Source organism: Entelurus aequoreus, linkage group LG10 (genome assembly GCF_033978785.1).
Source record: "Entelurus aequoreus isolate RoL-2023_Sb linkage group LG10, RoL_Eaeq_v1.1, whole genome shotgun sequence".
Lineage (NCBI taxonomy): Eukaryota > Metazoa > Chordata > Actinopteri > Syngnathiformes > Syngnathidae > Entelurus > Entelurus aequoreus.
Genome location: NC_084740.1, coordinates 35,356,916 through 35,376,325, shown reverse-complemented (window position 1 = coordinate 35,376,325; position 19,410 = coordinate 35,356,916). Strand labels below are relative to the sequence as shown.

Below are 19,410 nucleotides of genomic sequence, written 5' to 3'. Positions count from 1 at the left end.
GAGCAAGAGGAGGGGGGCGGGGGGCTGTGTCAGGTGGTAACATCATCATCGTCATCATCTTCCTCCTCAGCACCAGCAGCACCTCCCGGCGCCAAGACGGCCTCGTCAGTACCGCGGCGGTACCGACTCGCCGGTCCTGAGTCTGCGTGGTCCGGGGACTCGATCGTTCAGCGCCGCCCTCCTCCGGGCGACAAAAACCTCCGCCCTGAGCGTCGTCCGGTGGCCGGGGAGCGAGCCAGCCTTGGCGCACACCAAGCTGAAGGTAAGACGGACATCTCCAGGGGTTTCTGTCGGACCCCCCCGGGTCCTCCTTCTCGAGTGCGGAGAGTCGGCGTTGCTGCGCCCGCAGACGCCACCCGGCCTGCGCCAACCCGCAGTCGTACCGCAGTGGTCCGGAGCAGGGGGGGCGGATTGTGCGCCTGCGTGTGTCCTGCACATGTGACGGGTGGCGCGCTCGCGAAGTGTTGATAGTGTCACAGCATCCTCGCGGCCTATATAGTTAGCACACAAGCTAACCTGCTAATTAGCACGCCTGCAACTTTTTAATGAGCGCAATTATGCAGCCGGCCTGGAGGAGCCGCTCCTCCATTGCAGAGGACACGGATGTCCCACAGCAGGTGGACTACACACCTGCACTCTCACGGTGACCTCGTCTCTCCTCGCTAGTCCTCCTTAAAACACTACAATGATTTTTTTTAACAGCATCATGATGTTTGTGCTTCTCCATCATTCAAGCTAACTGGCTAACGTCACATAGCCTCATGCTAATGTTAGCGTCTTGCCCCCAATTAGCCTTTAAAATGCATATTTATATACAAACCCCGTTTCCATATGAGTTGGGAAATTGTGTTAGATGTAAATATAAACGGAATACAATGATTTGCAAATCCTTTTCAACCCATATTCAATTGAATACACTACAAAGACAAGATATTTGATGTTCAAACTCATAAACTTTATTTTTTTTTGCAAATAATAATTAACTTAGAATTTCATGGCTGCAACACATGCCAAAGTAGTTTGGAAAGGGCATGTTCACCACTGTGTTACATGGCCTTTCCTTTTAACAACACTCAGTAAACGTTTGGGAACTGAGGAGACACATTTTTGAAGCTTCTCAGGTGGAATTCTTTCCCATTCTTGCTTGATGTACAGCTTAAGTTGTTCAACAGTCCGGGGGTCTCCGTTGTGGTATTTTAGGCTTCATAATGCGCCACACATTTTCAATGGGAGACAGGTCTGGACTACAGGCAGGCCAGTCTAGTACCCGCACTCTTTTACTATGAAGCCACGTTGATGTAACACGTGGCTTGGCATTGTCTTGCTGAAATAAGCAGGGGCGTCCATGATAACGTTGCTTGGATGGCAACATATGTTGCTCCAAAACCTGTATGTACCTTTCAGCATTAATGGCGCCTTCACAGATGTGTAAGTTACCCATGTCTTGGGCACTAATACACCCCCATACCATCACAGATACTGGCTTTTCAACTCTGCGCCTATAACGATCCGGATGGTTCTTTTCCTCTTTGGTCCGGAGGACACGACGTCCACAGTTTCCAAAAACAATTTGAAATGTGGATGTAGTGGATTGTCCGAAGCTTAAGCAGGCAACAAAAGTAGTTTAGTACAACAAATGTATTTACCCATTATCATAAGTGCAGGTTGAATTGAGTTGGCCGTGCAGACAAACCACAAGTTACTCCGGAGCCAACAAGACACACACAAGCCAAAATCACTCCCGAGTTCCGGTCTTCTGCCATTTTTTATATGTCTGTTGTGCGTCATCGTTCCTTATCGAGTGCGTCAAATGTCTTGTTTGCTTTTCCTATCTGTTCCATAACAACTCGAATCCTTTAGACAGTCAACACATTCTGTAGACAGGTTGGCACGACTTAATATTCACTTTTGTCCCACAACTGGTCCATTCAATGGCACAAAATACAAGAGTATTGAAAATGAGCAGACATTCTTAAAAGACAAGAAATATAGGTCAAAAGGTCAGAAATTCTACTACATACCCGCCTTCCAGGATCTTAAGACCCTGGACCAAAACAATTTCTGATATAGACCACTAACTTAAATCTCTACCGCAGATAGAGGCAAAAACCTCAATGTTTTTATACGAGGCAAAAATTCCGTCTATGACCCTCCTTCAGAGCGATCGCTGTTACCAGCCTGCAGTAAAACCATCTCACAGAACACAATTAGTGGCCTACCCTTTGATTTAGTAAGGGAATAACAAATACTTTGATCATGAACATAAATAGATGAATGTATATAGACTTATGACTGTAAGACATTTGCAAAAATATTTTTCCCGGCATTTGCAATGAATGTAGTTACCAATATTGTTAATTATCAATGGATTTTGAACACACAACTGAATTTCGTATGAGTCCATGTTCGATTAGTGCTCATATAGATGGCTCGGTGGTGCCTCAGGCTGGTGGCCTGCCGACACCTCGTTGGGCTTTTGGCTGCCTTGGTGAAGAAAGAGATCCACTCAAACAGTCTGTCTCTGTCTCTTCTTGGGGTGTGGTTCAGTCCATTGGGCAGACTGTGCAATGGCATGTGCGCGCTGGCCGAAATTGGGGAAAACTCAGGTAGAGTTGGAGCTGTGGGGGCTTTGGTCCAGGCCCTTGGCTTGCTTCAGGCCTCCTCGCTGCTTCGGCACTCCCGACACTTCTTTCCACAGCTGCTGGAGTCCCGGTGGACACATTGGCTGGCAACCTTAGTTGTTCTCGTCATCGCTGGCAAGGTGTTGTCTCTCCTCTCGGTTCCTTCCAGTCAGGTATCGGGTGTTGGTCCTGGATTGGCTTTGACCGTGCCCCTCTTAGCGAGTGCAAGGGAATCTGGAGTGGCTGCTTTCATCCTCAAATCTGCACAGAGGAACTGGCACACAAATTCTACATTTTGCAAACTTACCATTTTGGTCTCATGGTCTTTCCACCTTCCTAGGAAGCTGCTGGTCCTGAGAAGTGCTGATCTTGTGACTGAAGAAGATTAACCTGTTTTCTCAAAATAGGTGCCGTTGTTTGACCTAATCTTTTTGGGGAAACCATGTCGGGATATTAGATCATTCACAAAACATTTAATTACTGAATTGGCACCCTCTTTTGAGGTTGGGGTTGCTTTCGCCAACCACTGCAATTGTCAATCTAAATCATTACGTTCCTTTATCCTTGTACCGGATTGATCATATTGATTAAATAAAACCTCAACACGCTCAAACTTGACCCAATCCAAACTCACCTCCCCCCTCTGTCCCTCTCACAGGGACAGTGTTAGTCGTAGTAATAGTAATAGTAGTAGTAGGAGTAGTAGTTTCAGAAACATCCAAGAAAAAGAAAAGACAGCTGATAGTCAAGTGCAGCAAGAACAGGGGCGGAGGACAGGTCATGTTTGAGGTCACTGTTCGTTTTTGCAATAGTACTTTGATATTTTACAACACCTAGTGAATTATTGTGGCCTCAATAATTCACTAAATAGTTGTATTTAATTTAGTCTATCTATGATGGGACAATGCACAGAAACATTAAGTTCAGAAACAGATATGTTCTGTACGAGATTATATCTAAATAGCTACTTTCCATCTGTAGTCCCTCTCTACCTAAATTAAGGGGATCCACAAATCAAGCAATAAAATTATGACACTAATTAATCATAATAAATATATACATTCATAGTAATCAATAATTAATCAAAAAATAATCATACTGTAGCATATAATCAGATTAAGAGAAGTCCTAAAATGCCCCTTCATGGACACATACTTAATATACAATACAACCACACCTTATTTACATCATCATACAAAGACAATACATGCTCTTGTTCACATCTGTCATCATTCATAACAACAACCAAGCTTTTAACAGCCATACCTCACAATTTAAAACAAAAATGCTCTCATAGATAAATATAATACTCATTAAATTGATGTGTCAACATAATGCCCCTCTTTGTGACCGTGTGAGCAGCCTTGATTGCTCCTAAGCCACTTTTTAATTTCAAATTTTCTATTCCTTTTGTTATAACGTGGAGAAGGCTAATTGGTCTGTACATGTTCTGGTCTTCTTTATTTCCTGCTTTATGGATTTAATTATAGTAGCAGTTTCTCGATGTGGTAGGGAAAGTGTTTTCCGTTATTGATTTATTTATCAATCGTTGTTATACGAGCAATAATACAATCCTTATATGTTTTTAGGAAGATAGTGTCCAACCCATATATATATCTCTAGATCGTGAGTCTGATAATGCAGTGAAGATTTTGTTTAACTTTGTTTCATTTGTTAATTCTAAAATTAGTCCGTCCTGAATAAATGACAATTATTTGTACTGATTTTGAGGGACTTTTTATTCAGGGTTTGTACAGACTGGATGAAATGTTCGTGACGCCAATTTGTGTAGTGGATTGTCCGAAGCTTAAGCAGGCAACAAAAGTAGTTTAGTACAACAAATTTATTTACCCATTATCAGAAGTGCAGGTTGAATTGAGTTGGCCGTGCAGACAAACCACAAGTTACTCCGGAGCCAACAAGACACACACAAGCCAAAATCACTCCCGAGTTCCGGTCTTCTGCCATTTTTTATATGTCTGTTGTGCGTCATCGTTCCTTATCGAGTGCGTCAAATGTCTTGTTTGCTTTTCCTATCTGTTCCATAACAACTCGAATCCTTTAGACAGTCAACACATTCTGTAGACAGGTTGGCACGACTTAATATTCACTTTTGTCCCACAACTGGTCCATTCAATGGCACAAAATACAAGAGAATTGAAAATGAGCGGACATTCTTAAAAGACAAGAAATATAGGTCAAAAGGTCAGAAATTCTACTACATGGACTCGTCAGACCACAGAACACTTTTCCACTTTGTATCAGTCCATCTTAGATGAGCTCAGGCCCAGCGAAGCCGACGGCGTTTCTGGGTGTTGTTGATAAACGGTTTTCGCCTTGCAAAGGAGAGTTTTAACATGCACTTACAGATGTAGCGACCAACTGCAGTTACTGACAGTGGGTTTCTGAAGTGTTCCTGAGCCCATGTGGTGATATCCTTTACACACTGATGTCGCTTGTTGATGCAGTACCACCTGAGGGATCGAAGGTCACGGGCTTAGCTGCTTACGTGCAGTGATTTCTCCAGATTCTCTGAACCCTTTGATGATATTACGGACCGTAGATGGTGAAATCCCTAAATTCCTTGCAATACCTGGTTGAGAAAGGTTTTTCTTAAACTGTTCAACAATTTGCTCACGCATTTGTTGACAAAGTGGTGACTAGGGATGATGTTTGATAAGAAATTATTGAGTTCGAGACTATTATCGAATCTTCTTATCGAACCGATTCCTTATCGATTCTCTTATCGAGTCCAGATAGGTTGTTGTATATGGAAAAAAACACACAATAATTGGTTTAACAAAAGCTCACTTTTATTATATAAGAAAACAATTTAATCTAATAAATAAATAAATATTGACTGTTACCCCCTTAAAAAAAAAAAATAAAGTAAATAAATATTGACTGTTGTTACCCAAAGTATATTAAGTGGGATTTTTCAGAAAAACAAATATATACAGTAACCTATCTCAGCTGCATTCGGGCGGTAGACAGGGTACACCCTGGATAAGTCGCCACTAAGCGTGCTAATTAATAGCCCTAACTATTAAAGTTAAAGTACCACTGATAGTCTCACACACACTAGTTGTGGTGAAATTACCCTCTGCATTTGACCCCTCCCCTTGTTCCATCCCCTGGGAGGTGAGGGGAGCAGTGAGCAGCAGCGGTGGCCACGCTCGGGAATCATTTTTGTGATTTAACCCCCAATTCCAACCCTTGATGCTGAGTGCCAAGCAGGGAGGTAATGGGTCCCATTTTTATGGTCTATGCTTTTCTTGCTTGATTTAGTGGCCATGCCAGCAACCTGAGGGTTCCTGGTTCGATCCCCAGTGTAGCGGTAAAGTCCTATACTCTTACTGCTACTGGTTGCCGAATATAACGGAAGCTAGTTCAGACGTGTGCAGCTGGCTAATAATTGATGTCCAGAATTTTGTCCATGTTTAACAAAAATATTTATTAACATACAGTCACGTAGATCCCAGCCCCTCCCTAAGTAGACTGGCACTTGGCCTTGAGCCAACCCTTTAGTGAAGTCATGAATTTGACGGACAGAAAGAGTAAATGGCTCTAACACCCAGCTTCTACCAACCTAGTCACGTCCGTTGTGTCCTTGAGCAAGACACTTCACCCTTGCTCTTGATGGGTCGTGGTTCGCGCCTTGCATGGCAGCTCCCGCCATCAGTGTGTGAATGTGTGTGTGAATGTGGAAATAGTGTCAAAGCGCTTTGAGTACCTTGAAGGTAGAAAAGCGCTATACAAGTACAACTAGAGATGTCTGATAATGGCTTTTTTGCCGAGATCCGATATTCCGATATTGTCCAACTCTTAATTACCGATACCGATATATACAGTCGTGGAATTAACACATTATTATGCCTAATTTTGTTGTGATGCCCCGCTGGATGCATTAAACAATGTAACAAGGTTTTCCCAAAATAAATCAACTCAAGTTATGGAAAAAAGTGCCAACATGGCACTGCCATATTTATTATTGAAGTCACAAAGTGCATTATTTTTTTTAACATGCCTCAAAACAGCAGCTTGGAATTTGGGACATGCTCTCCCTGAGAGAGCATGAGGAGGTTGAGGTGGGCGGGGTTGAGGTGGGGTGGGGGGGTTCAGGGGGTAGCAGGGAGTGTATATTGTAGCGTCCCGGAAGAGTTAGTACTGCAAGGGGTTCTGGGTATTTGTTCTGTTGTGTTTATGTTGTGTTACGGTGCGGATGTTCTCCCGAAATGTGTTTGTCATTCTTGTTTGGTGTGAGTTCACAGTGTGGCGCATATTTGTAACAGTGTTAAAGTTGTTTGTACGGTCACCTTCAGTGTGACCTGTATGGCTGTTGACCAAGTATGCATTGCATTCACTTGCGTGTGTGAAAAGCCGTAGATATTATGTGATTGGGCCGGCACGCAAAGGCAGTGCCTTTAAGGTGTATTGGCGCTCTGTACTTCTCCCTACGTCCGTGTACCACTACGTACAGCGGTGTTTTAAAAAGTCATACATTTTACTTTTTGAAACCGATACCGATAATTTCCGATATCACATTTTAAAGCATTTATCGTCCGATAATATCTGCAGTCTGATGTTATCGGACATCTCTAAGTACAACCCATTTACCATTTACCATTTCAACATGGTGATGCTGCCTCCGAGCCATCTTAGCAAACAGGAAGTTGTTATTTGGGCCTTTGACTCATTTCCAAAACTCAGACAATTTTTATGAGCTATAAATTAAGAGGACAGGTATAATACGAGCCAGTTTCACAGTCACAAAGTAGCACTAAGGAGAGGCCCTTGCATGTTTTAGTGCAGTGGTCCCCAACCACCAGTCCGGGGACCGGTAGCGGTCCGTGACGCATTTGCTACGGGGCCGCACAGAAACATTAATTCATCCATGAACTACCGCATTTTCTCCGACTTAACTTTCACCTGTCCGACTAAACACCAATAAGCTTGTTAATAGATGTATATTACAACTCCTTTTTTCATAGTACATGGGACAATGCACATTAATGGACATATAAAATGTTAATGTGCCAGATTGTGGCCAAAGGCTAATTTTTCATGCTCATTTTTTGCTGTTTTTAACTGCCACACGTAGAAAGCCGGTCCGTTAAAATAATGCATACATTAAACCGGTCCCTGGTGAAAAAAAGGTTGGGAAACCCTGTTTTAGTGCACATGTGAAAGCTGACACAATTTTAAAAAAATACACTTGTTTATCAGTGTTTCCCATCTATGTTCATTTCTAATAGATTTAACACTTCCTGTTCACCTTTGTGTGTAAACATTATAAATAGGAGTGCCCCGATACAACTTTTCCACTACCGATAGTAGAGCTTGGAGTGTAGGCCGATACCGATATGAATCTGTCACGGTACCAGCTCAAATCATGGTACCGTATTTTTCGGATTATAAATTGCAGTTTTTTTAATTTCATAGTTACGCCGATTCGACGATTATGTCAACCCGTCACAAGTAGATTGCAGGGCAGGACTTATTAACTGTTTTGACCTCTGGGCCCGGGGCCCACTCAAATATTTAGTCTAAATTAGAAATTATTATATATATACATTTATGTATTTTACTCTTGATTTTAATCATATCCAATAATTAAATATTTTGATTAACCCATAAACCTTATGTTTCGGTCAAGCGCATTAGAAAAATAAGTACGAAAAATTAATTAACATACAAATATGATTTGCTGAAATAAATATGCTGTCAAAGTGCAAATGAAAATACAGCTTCATCACTTTAGTTATCATTTTTGCGCTTTAGAAACTATGACTTTTAGCTCCAGACCTGAATTGATTAACGTGGACCCCGACTTAAACAAGTTGAAAAACTTATTCGGGTATTACCATTTAAGGGTCAGTTGTACGGAATATGTACTGTACTGTGCAATCTACTAATAAAAGTTTCAACCAATCAATCAATGTCTTCTGTTTGTTGGAGATTGTCATTACTGCCACAAGTGGTGGAAAAGTGTATTACATCTGAGTTACCGACCACAGCTGAGAAACAGATATTTTTGGCAGCCCTCCAGGGGGCACCCTGTGGTTAGAAAAACACTGTGTTCGAAAACGCTGCAGTTTGGACGTATACTCTGCAAGGTGTAGCACCTGTATCTTGTCTTTATTGACGCAGTTGTATAAGCTAACGACTAGTTGCTACATCTAAATAAAAATCATGCTGCCAGGTGCTGAGCGGGCTCCTCAGGGCCATCGTCGGTAATTGGTTGGTGTTGGCGGTGCATCATCTGGATTTGCAGGGGTGGCCCTGAAAACATCATCACATGTTGCGATGAGGACTTGTGGTCAAAAAGGAGAATGCGCCTCAGAGAAACAGCCAGTTGGGAAAGGAGTCTGAGAGCTGTTTCGCTTTGTGACTTCTTGCCTGATTGTAGTGTGCTGCCATCATTTCCTCACAAGTATTCTCCATTATGATTATTAATATTATTCAACCATCTGAGTAGTTAGCTGAAACGCAGCTCATTGTTTGTGTTGCTCTTTGAACATGCGCTCTAATGCCTCCTTGTTCAATGTTGATGTGCATGTCTCCAAAGGCAATGTCCTTTAAATTTTTTTTTTGTCCAGAAGTTATTTTTACGCTTCTCAGCTGTCAGAATCATTCTTGTTTTTTAGACAGCAGCGTTTATTTTTAAAGCCTTGTTATTGCGAGACGCTGGTGCCACGTTGATTATTCATAATGGCTCCAAAACTCCCAGATAGGACATGCGCGACGGTAAATATACAATAGAAATATTTACAGTAGCGTGCATTAGTCTCATCTTTCTTGTCACTTTCATGTTAACGTATGAAGTAGGGCAGTTGTTACGTTTTGGTGAGTATCTGGGTAAAGGCACAGATACAGGAAGTTGTCAAAGGAAGCGTAATGGCATCGCCCGCCCGATCGTCGTTGTTTACATTTAAAGCGATACTAGTACCAAAGTTGGCACTTTAAAAACAGTGCTTAAAAAAAGGGAAAGCATGCAAAAACAAACAAAAACTATGGATTTTTTTACTCACACTTAGACAAACTTTATTGATTCCCAAAATAAAAAAGTTTGAAACCGTAGCGCAAAAACAAGAGGAAAGATAACTAAAACACTCTCAAGGTCACTAAGAAAGAGGACTAAATAATAAATCAAGAATAATAGACAATTACAAAAGCAACAACAACAACAACAACAATAGAAAGGGACTACTAAAAATAAACTAAATGAGTAAATACAACATAAATATACACTAAACAAAGAAAGATGCGGTAACATTAAGCAGTATAGTAATAAACCAGTATTATTTATTACACTATTACTCAATAGGGCTTGAAACACATTGCATTGTGGGTCTCGCTGAACTTGGAATAGCTTATTTACGCGGCTGAATGCAAGACTTTGTGCTTAAGTTGTGTTTTTCTCTTCAACAAGTTAAAAACATGGCGCGGACGTGCGGCATCGTTAACCGCCACAACCGTGGTCATGATCGCTTCAGGAAAAAAAGTATTTAGTGAGATTTTTCTCTTTTCCAACGCGAAAGCAAAGGCGAAGGAAGTCGGGTTATGAAGCTAGTAAGGAGACGATGAACAGCCGTGAGACCATCAAACATGACTTTTAACGCCATCACCTGGTGCATGTTGGTGTGTTCACGGCATTTTCACACTGGTAAGTTTGAATCAAAGAATGTTTTATTCGGTTGCACACAAAGCGTTTAGTAGGATGTTAGCTAAACTGAGCTAGCAGCGGATTACGAATATCATAGAGTTTTCGTAGATCAATAACTGAGAATACTTCAAATATTTCCCACATTAATACACAGTGTATTTCAGACTTGAACTATATTTAGTTTGAAACAACACCACACACAAGTCGTGTTGACTTACCTCTGAAAGGACGACCGTCTTCTCTTTCTGATGTAAAATTCCGAGGTCTTGCAAACACCCATAGCCTTTACTGACTTGGCATTCCGAAATGTTTAGCCTGTATAGAAAACCGACTCTGTTGACGATCCAGACACAGGACACCTTCGGCAGCTTTCGCAGATCGCGTCTATCGGACGCTCATATGGATCAATTCCACCAATTGTAATTATTTTTTTAAGTGACGAGCCTTTGGAACAGGGTCGAGTTTGTTTCGGTACTTCATTTTTTTCTTTCGTACGATCCATTTTAATCCAGTTTGTTGCTCTCTCTCACAATATCGCTGGTGAAGTACTATGTCCAGCAACAATGGCTACCCAATAAGGCTGTGAATCTTTGGGCTCCACACATTTCAATTTGATTCGATTCTTGGGGATAACGATTCAATTTAGAATCTATTCTTGATTCAAAACCATTCTTGATTTAAAGTAAATACTTTTTTTGATGACATTGGGTGCCAGTTCTATGATTAACTACATTCCCTCATAAAACAGATAAACAGCTGTGATAAGGACAAGGAACTTTAGTTATTAGAGTTCCGGTCTGACGGTTTTTTACAGGACACATTTTCGGTGTTGTTGTTTCCGGATGAGGAGATGCTGCTCTGTTATTGATTTAAGTAAAGTCTGAATGTCATTAAATAGTTAGCTAGTTAGTCAGTAAGTGGCTTGAAGATGATTTGTAAAACATAATCCATGCAACATTTTGACCAAATAACCACCATTACATGTTATGTAGACCACAAGGAAGTATTTTACATTTAAGAAATAATAATATGACTCCTTGAAAAAAGATAAAAATTAAACCATTCATCGGCAGTGCGCCTTATAATCCGATGCGCCCTATGGTCCGCAAAATACGGTACATAAATACATCATTATTACATTATGACATTCAAATTGAGCCGCGTAGTAATTTAAAGACTTCCATCTTATACAATAAATAACTAATACGTTCAAAAATAAGAAATAAAATCCACTACAAATTGTCATACTTATTGCGGCAATAAGAACACACAGAACGTGAAAAAAACGACTTGCCTGTCGATACTCATATTTCCGGAGGTTCACGAATGCAACCTCAGTCGTCATTGGTGCAGAACGAGGAAGTGCTGTGTTGTTGCTACTAGCTAGCTCTAGCAGTGTTATAAGTAAGATAAATGAGACGTAATCTCTTATCATCTCTAGTGAAAGCAAATGATGTGAATTATAACTTATTCATTATCTGTTCATATAAACTATTGATTAAGTCATTGAGTTGTTTGAGTTAGACTGAGTACAGGAAGTGAACACATGTGTTTGTAATTGCTCAGAAAGGGAAAAGGGGTAGGATTTAATAGGATCTGCTTCTGCCTGCTTCTTTGCGGACATATTGAAATGAGAAATTGTAAATATGTGATGAACCATATTGTAAATAAATGCATGTTTGAAATAAGTTAGTGCCAAATTATAAAATGATGCTACATTACTTACAAGACAATACTTGTACGAGTCTGCATTTATTTAACACCAAAAGGATGTTTTATTTTTATTTAATTATTTTGTATTCTTTAATTTTTCTATAATTATTTAAGTGCGGTAACTCCTGTGTAGGTTGGTACTGGTGCCAATATACAAAACCCAAAACCAGTGAAGTTGGCACGTTTTGTAAATCGTAAATAAAAACAAAATACAATGATTTGCAAATCCTTTTCAACTAATATTCAATTGAATAGACTGCAAAGACAAGATATTTAATGTTCGAATAGAGAAACGTTTTTTTTGTTGTTGTTGCAAATAATCATTTACTTAGAATTTAATGGCAGCAACACGTTGCAAAAAAGTTGACACAGAGGCATTTTTACCACTGTGTTACATGGCCTTTCCTTTTAACAACACTCGGTAAACATTTTGGATCTTAGGAGACCAATTTTTTTAGTTTTTCTGGTGGAATTCTTTCCCATTTTGCTTGATGTACAGCTTAAGTTGTTCAACAGTCCGGGGGTCTCCGTTGTGGTATTTTAGGCTTCATAATGCGCCACACATTTTCAATGTGACACAGGTCTGGACTACAGGCAGGCCAGTCTAGTACCCGCACTCTTTTACTATGAAGCCACGCTGTTCTAACACGTGGCTTGGCATTGTCTTACTGAAATAAGCAGGGGCGTCCATGATAACGCTGCTTAGATGGCAACATATATTGCTCCAAAACCTGTATGTACCTTTCAGCATTAATGGTGCCTTCACAGATGTGTAAGTTACCCATGCCTTGGGCACTAATACACCCCCATACCATCACAGATGCTGGCTTTTCAACTTTGCGCCTATAACAATCCGGATGGTTCTTTTCCTATTTGGTCCGGAGGACACGACGTCCACAGTTTCCAAAACCAATTTGAAATGTGGACTCATCAGACCACAGAACACAGTGTTTCCCATAAACTGCCAAGATACCTGTGGCGGTGGAGGTGTGGCAATGGGCGTGGTCACAATGACATCATCGAGTAATTTGCATAATTTACTACAATGATATGATTTTCTCTAAAAAGGCTCAAAAAATGTATACTTACTAATTAATAATAACAGTTTTGTTTTAAACGTCCATCCATCCATCTATCCATTTTACAATATAATTACAACACTTTATGTACATATTTATATACAGATTTGAACAATAAGTTATTCACTGAAATATATTTATCAATTGTGGTTCTTACAAAAAATATATCTAATAAAAATATAAAAGCTAAAATGTCTCTTAAAGCTCTGCCCCTTTAATTAGTGCATACTAAATAATTTAACTTTAGCCTACTACTACAACCATATTATTTACCAGCAACATAAAGTGAAACAGAGGCAGAGGTGTCCTGCCACAGTCAGTAACAAATAAACAGAAAACAGTAGTGGTGGTAGATAGACACAAAGCTTCATCAAACATCTGATCCACTGAACAAAGAGCTCCAAAAATCTTGATCCTACACTTCTCCTTTGTAAAGTAAATCTGAACAGCCGATATGGGCATCTACATCAACTATATGATTTGCCTGAGAAGCTGGACAGGACAAAAAAAAAAATATATATGTATATTTTTTTGTGGCTGCCTTAATTCTTTCGTGGCGGGCCGCCACAAATAAATGAATGTGTGGGAAACACTGGAACACTTTTCCACTTTGCATCAGTCCATCTTAGATGAGCTCGGGCCCAGCGAAGCCTGCGGCGTTTCTGGGTGTTGTTGATAAATGGCTTTTGCTTTGCGGGCTAATTAGCAGGCTTTGTACAGTTTTAAAGGCCTACTGAAATTAATTTTTTTAATTTAAACGGGGATAGCAGATCTATTCTATGTGTCATACTTGATCATTTCGCGATATTGCCATATTTTTGCTGAAAGGATTTAGTATAGAACAACGACGATAAAGATTGCAACTTTTGGTATCTGATAAAAAAAAGGCTTGCCCCTACCGGAAGTAGCGTGACGTAGTCAGTTGAACATATATGCAAAGTTCCCTATTGTTTACAATGATGGCCGCATGAAGTGAGAGAGATTCGGACCGAGAAAGCGACAATTTCCCCATTAATTTGAGCGAGGATGAAAGATTTGTGGATGAGTAAAGTGCAAGTGAAGGACTAGTGGGGAGTTGAAGCTATTCAGATAGGGAAGATGCTGTGAGAGCCGGGGGTGACCTGATATTCAGCTGGGAATGACTACAACAGTAAATAAACACAAGACATATATATACTCTATTAGCCACAACACAACCAGGCTTATATTTAATATGCCACAAATTAATCCTGCATAAAAACACCTGCGTGTTTGTTACGCTAGCTCCTAGCTCCTCTGCTAGCTCCTAGCTCCATAGAACACGCCAATACAATTCAAACACCTGATCAACACACACAATCACTCAGCCCAAAAGACCGTTCACCTAACCCAAGGTTCATAAAGCTTATATATTTTTAAAAAGTTACGTACGTGACGCGCACATACGGTCAAGCTATCAAATGTTTAGCAGCCAAGTTTGCATACTCACGGTACCTGATATTCAGCTGGGAATGACTACAACAGTAAATAAACACAAGACATATATATACTCTATTAGCCACAACACAACCAGGCTTATATTTAATATGCCACAAATTAATCCTGCATAAAAACACCTGCGTGTTTGTTATGCTAGCTCCTAGCTCCTATGCTAGCTCCTAGCTCCATAGAACACGCCAATACAATTCAAACACCTGATCAACACACACAATCACTCAGCCCAAAAGACCGTTCACCTAACCCAAGGTTCATAAAGCTTATATATTTTAAAAAAGTTACGTACATACGCAAAAAAAAGTTGCGCACATACGGTCAAGCGATCAAATGTTTAGAAGCCAAAGCTGCATACTCACAGTAGCACGTCTGCGTCTTTGTCATCCAAATCAAAGTAATCCTGGTAAGAGTCTGTGTTGTCCCAGTTCTCTACAGGCGTCTGTGTATCGAAGTCAAAAGTCCTCCTGGTTAGAGTCTCTGTTATCCGAGTTCTTCCATCTTGACTGCATCTTTCGGGAATGTAAACAAAGAAGCGCCGGCTGTGTACTGTTGTTGCTGACTACGTTCGAAAAATAAGTCCATTTCGCACCGACAACTTTCTTCTTTGCTTGCTCAGCTTCCTTCTCCATAATGCAATGAACATGATTGGAACAGATTCACGAACACAGATGTCCAGAATACTGTGGAATTATGAAATGAAAACAGAGCTTTTTCGTATTGGCTTCAATGTGGAAGGCATACCCGTGTTCGCCGGGCTACGTCACGCGCATACGTCATCCTCAGAGGCGTTTCGAACCGGAAGTTTAGCGGCAAATTTAAAATGTCACTTTATAAGTTAACCCGGCCGTATTGGCATGTGTTATAATGTTAAGATTTCATCATTGATATATAAACTAGTAGTAGTAGTGGGTTTCAGTAGGCCTTTAAAGGCCTACTGAAACCCACTACTACCGACCACGCAGTCTGATAGTTTATATATCAATGATGAAATCTTAACATTATAACACATGCCAATACGGCCGGGTTAACTTATAAAGTGACATTTTAAATTTGCCGCTAAACTTCCGGTTCGAAACGCCTCTGAGGATGACGTATGCGCGTGACGTAGCCCGACGAACACGGGTATGCCTTCCACATTGAAGCCAATATGAAAAAGCTCTGTTTTCATTTCATAATTCCACAGTATTCTGGACATCTGTGTTCGTGAATCTGTTTCAATCATGTTCATTGCATTATGGAGAAGGAAGCCAAGCAAGCAAAGAAGAAAGTTGTCGGTGCGAAATGGACGTATTTTTCGAACGTAGTCAGCCACAACAGTACACAGCCGGCGCTTCTTTGTTTACATTCCCGAAAGATGCAGTCAAGATGGAAGAACTCGGATAACAGAGACTCTAACCAGGAGGACTTTTGATTTGGATACACAGACGCCTGTAGAGAACTGGGACAACACAGACTCTTACCAGGATTACTTTGATTTGGATGACAAAGACGCAGACGTGCTACTGTGAGTATGCAGCTTTGGCTTTTTTTTGCGTATGTACGTAACTTTTTTAAAATATATAAGCTTTATGAACCTTGGGTTAGGTGAACGGTCTTTTGGGCTGAGTGATTGTGTGTGTTGATCATGTGTTTGAATTGTATTGGCGTGTTCTATGGAGCTAGGAGCTAGCAGAGGAGCTAGGAGCTAGCATAACACGTACCGTACCGTAAGTGCGCGTCACGTACGTAACTTTTTAAAAATATATAAGCTTTATGAACCTTGGGTTAGGTGAACGGTCTTTTGGGCTGAGTGATTGTGTGTGTTGATCGGGTGTTTGAATTGTATTGGCGTGTTCTATGGAGCTAGGAGCTAGCAGAGGAGCTAGGAGCTAGCATAACAAACACGCAGGTGTTATTATGCAGGATTAATTTGTGGCATATTAAATATAAGCCTGGTTGTGTTGTGGCTAATAGAGTATATATATGTCTTGTGTTTATTTACTGTTGTAGTCATTCCCAGCTGAATATCAGGTACCGTGAGTATGCAGCCTTGGCTGCTAAACATTCGATAACTTGACCGTATGTGCGCGTCACGTACGTAACTTTTTAAAAATATATAAGCTTTATGAACCTTGGGTTAGGTAAACGGTCTTTTGGGCTGAGTGATTGTGTGTGTTGATCAGGTGTTTGAATTGTATTGGCGTGTTCTATGGAGCTAGGAGCTAGCAGAGGAGCTAGGAGCTAGCATAACAAACACGCAGGTGTTTTTATGCAGGATTAATTTGTGGCATATTAAATATAAGCCTGGTTGTGTTGTGGCTAATAGAGTATATATATGTCTTGTGTTTATTTACTGTTGTAGTCATTCCCAGCTGAATATCAGGTCACCCCCGGCTCTCACAGCATCTTCCCTATCTGAATAGCTTCAACTCCCCACTAGTCCTTCACTTGCACTTTACTCATCCACAAATCTTTCATCCTCGCTCAAATTAATGGGGAAATTGTCGCTTTCTCGGTCCGAATCTCTCTCACTTCATGCGGCCATCATTGTAAACAATAGGGAACTTTGCGTATATGTTCAACTGACTACGTCACGCTACTTCCGGTAGGTGCAAGCCTTTTTTTTATCAGATACCAAAAGTTGCAATCTTTATCGTCGTTGTTCTATACTAAATCCTTTCAGCAAAAATATGGCAATATCGCGAAATGATCAAGTATGACACATAGAATAGATCTGCTATCCCCGTTTAAATAAAAAAAATTCATTTCAGTAGGCCTTTAACTTGCACTTACAGATGTAGCGACAACCTGTCGTTACTGACAGTGGTTTTCTGAAGTGTTCCTGAGTCCATGTGGTGATATCCTTTACACACTGATGTCGGTTTTTGATGCAATACCGCCTGAGGGATCGAAGGTCACGGGCATTCAATGTTACGTGCAGTGATTTTTCCAGATTTTCTGAACCTTTTGATGATATTACGGACCGTGGATGGTGAAATCCCTAAATTCCTTGCAATAGCTGATGGAGAAATGTTGTTCTCAAACTGTTGGACTATTTGCTCACGCATTTGTTCACAAAGTGGTGACCCTCGCCCCATCCTTGTTTGTGAATGACTGAGCATTTCACTGAAGCTGCGTATATACCCAATCATGGCACCCACATGTTCCCAATTAGCCTATTCACCTGTGGGATGTTCCAAATAAGTGTTTGATGAGCATTCCTCCACTTTGTCAGTCTTTTTGCCACTTGTGCCAGCTTTTTTGAAACATGTTGCAGGCATCAAAATCCAAATGAGCTAATATTTGCAAAAAATAACAACGTTTTCCAGTTCGAACGTTAAGTATCTTGTCTTTGCAGTCTATTCAATTGAATATAGGTTGAAAATGATTTGCAAATTATTGTATTCTGTTTTTATTTATGATTTACCCAACGTGCTAACTTCACTGGTCTTGGGGTTTGTAGAATCTGTGCTTGCTTATTTAGCGTGCAAATATCAGACGTGTCATATCACAAAGCCTCTGGCCGTGTGCGTGTGTGTGTGGGTTTGTGTGTGTGTGCGTGTGTGTGCATGTCTGTGTTTGTGTGTGTGGCAGGGCGTCGGGCGCCATGGCGAATGCCTCCCCAGACTTGGACAACGCCGAAGCCCAGCGCCAGCTCAACAACAACAACCGGCCAATCAGCTCGGGGTTCTGGGAGTCGGAGTGTACCAGTGCCAAGCTGTTTGAGTGCTCCCGCATCAAAGCCCTGGCAGGTCAGAGGTCACGCAAAGATGAATACTGACTTGCGTAATTCTGCTATGGTCACACGCTACAAGTGTTGGGCCTTAATAAGTCAATGAGAGGTCCCTGAATCGTAATTCTTCATCTTAACAAGACGTTTTGGACAATTGTGTGCTTCCAACTTTGTGGGCACACTTTGGGAAAGGCTCGTTTCTCTTACCAGTGGTCTACCAGTGGTACTCCAAAAATCCCTACAGACCAAAACCTTAAAGAGTGTTCCGGCTGAAAAGACTCCCGTCCCAGGACTTTTGTCCACAGCGTGCCATATTACCAATTTTTCTCCAGATGAGCGAGACGCCCTGCAGAACCAGTACATTGTATAGCTCGTTTTCCCCGAAGAACTAAAAGATGCAATTTCGGTACAAATTTTGTGTGAATGCAGAAGAGCCAAATGGTAACAGTTAGCACGCTGGCCAGATAGCGACAAGTCACAAAAAAAATTCACAAAAAAGCTAGCATGCTAACAGGACTATGCTAACAATAGCATTCCTACAGTTAGCATGAGTGAAATACCATAATATATGACACTTAGGTGTATACCTGCTAAATTAGCTAAATAAAAAAAGCTAACTGCAACATATGTGAACAACCAAAATATATTACTCTAAGGTGTGTAACTGAAAATGTTCTTTATAATAGCATGTGAACGTTAGCATGCCTCAAGTACCAAAATATGACTACGGTGTATACCTACAAAATTAGCTAAAAAAAAGAGTTAGGATACTAGCATTAGCATGCTAGTATACAATATTTGACACTGAGGTATGCAATGTCTGCAAAATTTGCAAAACAGCTAGCATGCTAATTAGGGGTGTGAATCTTGGGCACCTAACGATTCGATCCGATCCTTGGGGTAGCGATACAACTCAGAATCAATTCTTGATTCAACACGATTCTCTGTTCAATCTGATTTTGTTGTAATAATTATAATGAAACTTTTTCACATAGCGTGTCATTGTACAGCCTTTTTCCAGATGAGCGAGAGGTCGTGCAGAACCAGTACAATGTATAGCTTTTTTTCCCCAAACAACTACAAAATGCAGTTTTGGTACAAATTCCGTGCGAATGCTGAAGAGCCAAAGCTGACCTAAAGTGCTAA

The 19,410-nt window shown here is 40.8% G+C and overlaps 1 protein-coding gene across 5 annotated transcripts in view; it reads left to right on the top strand.

The window, feature by feature from the left end:
• LOC133658508 (spectrin beta chain, non-erythrocytic 4-like) overlaps positions 1 to 19,410 on the top strand; it is a 139,198-nt gene continuing 119,788 nt past the window's right edge. For 3 of the 5 annotated variants that reach the window (XM_062060626.1, XM_062060623.1, XM_062060622.1), the window contains exons 1-2: positions 581 to 617; positions 18,126 to 18,283. In XM_062060626.1, the coding sequence (XP_061916610.1) occupies positions 604 to 617; positions 18,126 to 18,283 (172 nt within the window). In that variant the 5' untranslated portion in view covers positions 581 to 603. Of the gene's footprint in view, positions 263 to 580; positions 644 to 18,125; positions 18,284 to 19,410 lie in introns of those variants that run through there. The other 2 variants (XM_062060624.1, XM_062060625.1) reach the window with 2 other exon arrangements.